Source organism: Propithecus coquereli, unplaced genomic scaffold (genome assembly GCF_000956105.1).
Source record: "Propithecus coquereli isolate 6110/MARCELLA unplaced genomic scaffold, Pcoq_1.0 Scaffold3, whole genome shotgun sequence".
NCBI classification, from domain to species: domain Eukaryota; kingdom Metazoa; phylum Chordata; class Mammalia; order Primates; family Indriidae; genus Propithecus; species Propithecus coquereli.
The window spans coordinates 19,887,712-19,896,055 of NW_012148618.1; the positions used below are offsets into that span (position 1 = coordinate 19,887,712).

Below are 8,344 nucleotides of genomic sequence, written 5' to 3' on the forward strand. Positions count from 1 at the left end.
GATTCAGTCCTTTTCCATATTTACTGATGTTCCTAAAAATTTTACGCTTTCTTCTCACTTGGGTTCTTTCCCTATTCAAACCTATTTACAAGTGACAATGATGTCTCCCCTTACTCAAAATTAAACCACAATGAGCTCATACTGGGATTTACTGGGGTTCAAAAAAAGGTATAATTGCTGCATTTGAAAATTACAGGGAGGGACTGAAATAATAGTGAGAAAGCAGCCCTGATACCAGAGTAACTTAGTTTCCATGATGTAACATTTACAATAATAACTCTAGGGAGTGCCAAGGGGCTGCTGCATTTGGCTACACTTTGATATTGTTGATGCACACTTCCCCCTTTCTCCCTCTCCTGACATACACATAATAGAAATTCTGTACTGGTAGCTTATTGAATCTCTGTGGGTTATGTTACTACCCCTAGAGTTTTGGGCATGTTGCTCCAAACTTCCTCAATTAGGGAATCTTGGAATAGGTGTATTGCTAGCTGGCTTCACTTGCGTTTAATCTCAGTATTCTGAGGTATAAAGTGCACTAGAATGAGAATTAATTGATGTGAATTTTAATTTGGGTTTTACTATTGAAGAACAGTGTGACCTTAGGCATATCACTTCACCTTTCATCATTCATTCAGTTTATCTTACCTGTTTATTAAAGACCATTCTGCCAGGCACTGTTCTAGGGGCTGGAGATACACAGCTCCTGCCCTGAGTTGTTTACCGTCTAGTGGTAGTGATGATGAAGGTGGTGAGACAGATAATAAATACATAAGAAAATAAATATGCATGGTAATTTTTGATAAGTATGAAGGAAGGAAAATAGTAATATGGTAGAGGGATATAGTGGGGATGATGTACTTCTTTAAATGGGGCATCTGGGATTTCTCTAGGTAACAAAAATGAAGGGGTTTAACTGGATGCTAAGGCTTCTTGTAGATTGAAAGACAAGTTTCTTTTTTTCTCTATTAATTGTGTTCTAGGAAAGCCACCAATGCCTCTGTTCTGGAAACGAGTGCAAATATGTTTAAATCAAGTGCTGCATCATTTTTATGCTGCTTGATTTGGAAATAATCTGCATAAGAAGCTGGACATTAAAGAACCCTAACTTTTAAAAAAAAAAAAAGCAACCTGAAATAGATCAGACGATAAAGGTTTGTCCAAGGGCCAGGTTATAACTCTGTTCTCAGATATCCGCAAGGCACAAAAAGAAAACCTCGTCAGTCAGCTTTGCACATGCTCTAAGCAGGGGCTCCAGCGAGTCCGGAGTCCTTGGGATCTTAGAGCAAGACGGTGGCTGTACCTGACCGCTACTGGTAAGGCGCTCTGGCCCAGAGCCCAGGGAGGAGGACCGGAGGCGGGGCCGACTGGAAGCAGCAACGCTAGCGAAGCTTCAGGATTTCCGCAGGGTGGGAGCTTGTGTCGCCCGGAAGAAAGCGGCTCCTGTGGCAGATGTCTCGTGATTGCTCTGGGAGTTTTGCTTTGCCACTTGAAACTACAGAAGAAGGATCTAGCGAAATATGGCTACGGAGGGCCCTGCCACGCGTCGAGTCCAGGTGGCAGAACATCCCAGGTGGGGGAGAAGAGATGCGCGCTTTGGGATCGCCTAGGTTGGTTAGGTGTAGTTAGGGTCCACGGCTTTTGGTTCCTTCTTTGGGGCGCTGGTTTTGCCCCCAGGGAGTAGGCAGAAATCATGGGATTCTATAAGGCTATGTGGCGGGGCTTGCAAGGAAGATCACGCCACAAACACATTCCACCTTGATTGCTAAAAAGGGTTGTGTGTTTTTTGCTTCACCCTTTCTTGCTGAAGGTGGTACATTCTTTCTACTAGGCTTCAGCAGAAATGCCCAAGTCAACTTTGAACTCCTCTCTTTGTTTTGCCTGCCAGTTGACAGGTGCTTTTTAAAAAGTCCTTTTTCTAAATATTCATCGAAAACAAACACTAAAACCTCCTTGGCTTCTACATCCTCTTAAAAAAAAATACAGGCATCTCTGAACTGTCACTTAGGAAATTAATTTGCTGCCGGTCCCTAGTTACAGAATAACTAATAGTTAAGTAATGTCTGGGGGAGGATCTTTTCAATTACAGGTACTTAGTAGAAATCTTTCTTCTGATTTATAGGGCTAAAAGGACTTAAAAGGGTGAAATCTCATAAAATGAAGTCTCTCACCTGCTACATTAGCCAATGGGCTTTTCTGAGGTTGGCTTACTCTCCTGCTTTGCTGTTTTTAACCTTTTTTTTCTGTTAGCTTTTTTCTCTGATATGAAAGTCCTTAAGTTCTTCCCGCTTCCTAGTTTATTACTATCATGTGTCAGTTGACAACGTTACACTTTACTACAACTTGAAAATGTTCTTTCATCCTTTAACCAGCAAACAGTGTGTTACCAGAAAAGTTACCAGAAACAAACATAATTTTTTATTATAGAGACCAGCACGGCTTGGACTACTTCTGAATGTCTTTGAATGTTTTAATATACTCTGCAGGTCCTTGCATAGTACTGTTGCCCTTGTATATTTGAATAAATTAGGACACATTGTTAAAGACATGCTTCAAATAAGATTCATGAGGAATTTTTTATATAAAAATAACCCAACCCCTTTAAGTGTAGTCTTTTACATAAAACATGTCCAATTTCTGTTTCCATTTTATCTGCTTTAATCATAAAGATCAACATTTCTATAGTTACCCTGTGGGGCAGAGGGGAATAGTGGTGTCAACAGAAAAGTAGCCAAGCTCCCTAAAGTGATTTAAAGAGGTTTATTCTGAGCCAAATTTGAGGACAATTGTCCGGTGCCACACCCAAGAAGCCTTGAGCAGGTGGACTCGCTGAGGTTGGGTTACAGTTTGGCTTTATACATTTCAGGGAGCCAGGGGTTACAGGTAAAGTCATAAATCAATACATGGAAGGCATACATTGGTTTGGCCTGAAAAATTGGGCCATCTCAAAGCCTGGGCTTATAGGTTCTAGGTAGGTTTAAAGACTCTTTGACTTATTATCGGTTAAAGAAAAATGAAGCTTTGTCTAAAGGTTTGGAATGTTTGAAGTTAAGATAAGGAAGTTTGCTAATCTGAAACCAGCCACCTGGCCATATTATTTGTTCTGTAAATTGAGCCTTAGGCCAGTTAACAAGTCACAAAGGATATCTCCCAGAAAGGAGGGGGGCATGATGAGGCATGTCTGACTTCCCTCCTCATGGCAGGCAATTCAGTTTTTTTAGGGTATCCCCTTGGCCAGGAGGGGGTCCATTCAGTCAGTGGGTGGGTGTTGGGGGGAGCCTTAAGATTTTATTTTAGTTCACAGTAGTTATAAGTACAGGTACATGTACTAAAAGTAAAAAATTGTTAGTAATTTCCTTAGCATTTTTTGCCTTTCATGTTTTTATAGTATTCATTCATGCAATATTTATTGTTAAAACTTATTCTGTGTTAGTCACAAGAGATCATAATAGTCAGATAAGCTCTGCTATTTTCTTTTTTTTCACTTAGGTATGCAATACAATTATTAGTTTCAAGCAGCGTTTTGTTTGCAGGAATCCTTTGAAGACACTTATTCATTTTAGGAGGGGTGAGTTTTGTTAAATCTGGATAGTATAACCTATAAATCAAATGGTGCTATATGCTGAAAGGGAAAAAAGAGAATGAGGGCCCCAAGGTCAGCCTATCTCCTTGTGGAATTCCTGCTCCTTCTTCAAGGATGCCTCTTCAACCTCACATGATCCTCTGAGTAAAGGCACTAGTTAACCGTATTATACAGTTTAGAAAACTTAACGTTTTTATTCTTTTTGTGTAAAAATCAACTAGAAATAGAAGTGCTAATATTTTCTTCTGCATCCCACTTGTATGCTTCTTGTACTGTAAGACTTCAAATTTCACTGTTCTAGCTTTCTTTGCATGGTAGCAGTGGTATCTCTTCTATTTTCTTTTTTTGGGGGATTAAGTTTTAAGTTGTTGGATTATAATTATTTTTTGTAACAGCTTTATTGATATCCAAATACAATATAATTCACCCATTTAAAGTTTGCAATTAAGTGAATTTTAGTAATTCACAGAATTGTGCAACTATCACCATAATGAAATTTAGAACATTTTCTTCACCTCGAAAAGAACCTGGCATCCCTTAAATTATCACCTCTGGGATCCCTATTCCCTGCCTCCCCTCAGCCCTAGGCAACTACTAATCTATTTTCTCTATTTATAGATTTGGTCATTCTGGACATTTCCAATAAATAGTATCATGTATATATATATATATTTTCTTTTGGTGACTGACTTCTTTCACTTACGCTTTCACTTTATAGTTTTCAGGGTTCATGTAAAATGTGTCAGTATGTCATTCCTTTACATAATATTCTTTTTTTTCTATCATGCCTTTATTAGCCAGATTATTTTTCCCATTTATATTTTATTTGTATATATTTGCAGTAGAAGTCCAATTTTGCTGCATTGATATATTGACATATTCAGTTATATTGCATCGTGGTGAAGTCAGGGCCTTCAGTGCATATATCACTGGAGCAATGCACATTGTACCCACCAAGAAACTTGCCATCAACCATCTCCCTCCCCACCATCCCTCCAGTTCTCCATTGTTCATCATTCCACACTCTGTTTCCATACATACACAGCATTTAGCTCCCACTTATAAGTGAGAACATGTGGTATTTGTCTTTCTGTGTCTGAATTGTTTCACTTAAGATAATGGCCTCCAGTTCCATCCATGTTGCTCCAAAAGACATGATTTGACTGTTCTTTTACAGCTGAACAGTATTCCATTGTGCATATATACCACATTTTCTTTATCCAGTCCTCTGTTGATGGACACTTAGATGATTGCATGTCTTTGCTACTGTGAATAATGCTGCAATAAACATGGGAGTACAGGTATCTTTCTATATATATTGATTTTTTTCCCTTTAGGTAGATACCCAGAAGTGGAATTGCTGGCTCATATGATAGCTCAATTTTTAGTTCTTTGAGACATCTCTATACTGTTTTCCATAAAGGTAATACTAATTTACATTCCCATCAACAATATAGGAGAGTTCCCTTTTCTCCACATCCTTGCCAACATCCGTTATTTTTTGTCTTTTTAATTAATAGCCATTCTGATTGGTGTAAGATGATATCTCAGTGTGGTTTTAATTTGCATTTCTCTGATGATTAATGATGTTGAACATTTTTTATATACCTGTTGGTCATTATTTGTCTTCTTTTGAAAAATGTCTATTCATCTTCTTAGTTTACTTTTTTTTTTTTTTTTTTTTTGAGACAGAGTCTCACTTTTTTGCCTGGGCTAGAGTGCCATGGCGTCAACCTAGCTCACAGCAACCTCAAACTTCTGGGCTCAAGGGATCCTCCTGCCTCAGCCTCCCAGGTAGCTGGGACTACAGGCACGCACCACCATGGCCAGCTAATTTTTTCTATTTTTAGTTGTTTGGCCAATTTCTTTCTATTTTTAGTAGAGACGGGGTCTCACTCTTGCTCAGGCTGGTCTTGAACTCCTGAGCTCAAATGATCCGCTCACCTCGGCCTCCCAGAGTGCTAGGATTATAGGCGTGAACCACCGCGCCCGGCCCAAGTAAAATCTTTAACATATGTTCATTTTATATTTGTATGAGTCATTATTTACTTGTTAAAAGACAAAATTACAATGAATTTAATTTAAAGATCTTACTTGGCTTTATTTGTGATTTTAAAATGGGGCAACACTTCATTTCATAAAATAGACTAAGTATTCCAATGAGCTGAGCAGGGGAAGAAGTTGGTTTCATAGACAGGAAAGTGCTAAAGAAAGCAGAAACAAAGAACAAAAAGTTGATTGATCATTTCAAAATTATTTTCCTTGTAAGGCAGCATAAACTAAAATAAAATTCTGAGCCCCCCCACTGACTGAGCAGACCCCCTCTTGGTGAAGGGGACACCAGAAAAATCTTAAAACTGAGTTCCTGGCCATGAAGGAAGGGGAGGTCAGGCATACTTTCTTTTACCCCCTCCATTTTGGAGTTTAAACTAATTGCAAACTGGACCCAAGGCCACATAGGCAAAGGTTAAATCATACCTGCAGGACATCAATTTACTTAACAGATCACTTTAAGTGTACTGTGGCTTGCTCTCTGATTAACAGACCCTCTTCTATTAACTCAAGCGTTCCTTTCTACTGACTCCCAGTCTGTGGACAAATCTATATTTCTTTAACCAATTACAAATCAAGGACTCTTTGAACTCACCTATACCCTGTAAATCCCTGCTTTGAGATGTCCTGCCTTTTGGGGCCAAACCAATGTATACCTTCCATCTACTAATTTATGATTTTACCCATTTCCTGTCTCCTTAAAATGTATAAAACTAAACTATAACCTGAATGCCTCAGGACTGCTTTCTCAAGGCTTCTTGGGTATGGCTGCCCAGACCATTGGTCACTCATACTTAGCTCAGAATAAACCTCTTTAAATTATTTTACAGAATTTGGGTTTTTTTCTGTTAGCAATTCTGGTACCCAGACATGGGGCTCAGAAAAGACTCAGGACCCCCTGAAGGAGTAGCCCAAACTTGGCACTAGGTACTCTTGGGCCCCTTGACTCTGAGCTTCTCTGGATCTCCTGCTCTTGGTTGTTGGTTCTTTGTTTATTCTGAGCTGTTCTTTTCCTAAGAAGTGATTTGGGATCCTAATTTTGACTTGGAGGTACATTCTAAAGGGTCTTCTCCATTGCCTTTTTGTTCAAAAATTAATCTCAATTGGCAAATTTGCACATTTAGTCAAGAAAACAAACTGTCCTTTTCATAGAAAAAGAAAAAAAGGGAAATAAAACCTCTAAAAATGAGGAAAGTCAAGGAGAATGACCTCCTTTGGGCACCCTAGTTGGTTTATGGCACCTCTACTTGCAAATATTTGTGTAAATGGAAAGGTTCAAAGGCATTCCAGGTTTTCTAGGATTCCTGTTGGTTACATATTATGGCCAATTCTTGTGCATATTTTTTAAATTGATGAGCAAATTACATGAAGGGTAATTTCGAGCTCAAATGGTTGACCTGCCACTATAAAGTTAAAATGTCAAGTCTCTTAAGTTCTCTGAATATCTCTGTATTTTCTTTTCAGCCTACTTTGAATCTGCTGTTACATTCTACTGATGTTGAGATAAAACTCACTCTATGGTATGACTAATTCAAAACTACTTGGAGATCTTGGTTTTCTTATACAGTTCAGCCAGTTCTAGCTTAAATGTACACATTGAAAACTCATTTGAAACTGAAGAAAAAAGGGGGGGCTAAAAGAGGTTTTAAATCAAACCGCCATGGAAACTGCTTTACCCAAAATTTTGGTCCATAGCCTTCAATACATTACTTGTTGTGGCAACTGAAGTTTAGCCATGTGAACAAGTTCCAATTTTGTCAGAAATAATTTGGATCCAATGGTCTTTTGTAAACTGGTGAGTTTGTATTGTTATCTCATGGCTAGAATTTGGAGGTAAAAGCTATTGGATCTTTGTATGTATCTCTATTATGTTTAGATGTGTTTATGTGTATATACAAGTATTGTGTTATATATTGTGTCTATATGGTACCAAATTGGCTCATAAATAAAGTAGTACTCAAGAGTTAAGTAAATAAGCTCAAATGCTTTTCAAGTTCATATGAATTTAGTAATCCTTGGTAAATAAGCTAGTTTAAAAAAGTATTGGCAAAGTAAAAACAAAAATGCCTTCAAAATTGTCAGCTTAAATTTTTGCCTGGGCTTACTGGTCATTTTTATGTTTGCCTCTGCTAGATATTTTCAGTTGTCAGGGTTTGACAGAAAGGTTGTAAAACTGTAAACCCAGCCAAAACCAAAATGATCTTTGTGTGATTTTTTTGATAGGTAAGACTAATTTAATATCGTTGGTTTAATAAAAACAGCTGAATCTTCTGATTTATCAGCAGAATACCCATGTGTTTAAGTTTCTTACTTAGGTAAATATCTAATATTGAAAGGCTGTAAAAATGGTTAACAGGGAAATAACTTGAAATGATAAAGGTAAAGAGAGTTAAACAGAAAAGAGAATAATTTTGTATGAAAAAGAATCTTGTATGGTAAATTTTTGTCCTAAAATAAAATCACTGAGGAAAGAGGATTTTAGGACAAGACAGAAAGTCCAAGCATGTTGTCATAATAAGCTTTATAAAAAGAAATTTATAAATCTACTCTATCAAATGTAGCAAATAGACAAGTTAAAAAAAGTGTCTAAACATTAGGTGCTCTGTCACTTGTCATTATGTAAATCCCTAATTGTAATTATGGATTCTTCATCATTATCCATATCCTAAATTCTGACTTTTGTGTGTGCTGAGAAGTGGAGCTTTATAA

General features: G+C 37.7%; 1 protein-coding gene across 3 annotated transcripts in view; it reads left to right on the forward strand.

Moving 5' to 3' along the window:
* The window catches only part of GALK2 (galactokinase 2), a 142,539-nt gene that overhangs the window by 10,447 nt on the left and 123,748 nt on the right, over nt 1–8,344 (forward strand). Inside the window, exon 1 of one of the 3 annotated variants that reach the window (XM_012649450.1) lies at nt 1,223–1,573. The exons of 1 other annotated variant lie outside the window; for it this stretch is intronic. In XM_012649450.1, coding sequence (XP_012504904.1) covers nt 1,521–1,573 — 53 coding nt within the window. In that variant the 5' untranslated portion in view covers nt 1,223–1,520. Of the gene's footprint in view, nt 1–1,222; nt 1,574–8,344 lie in introns of those variants that run through there. One more of the 3 variants, XM_012649449.1, reaches the window with a different exon arrangement.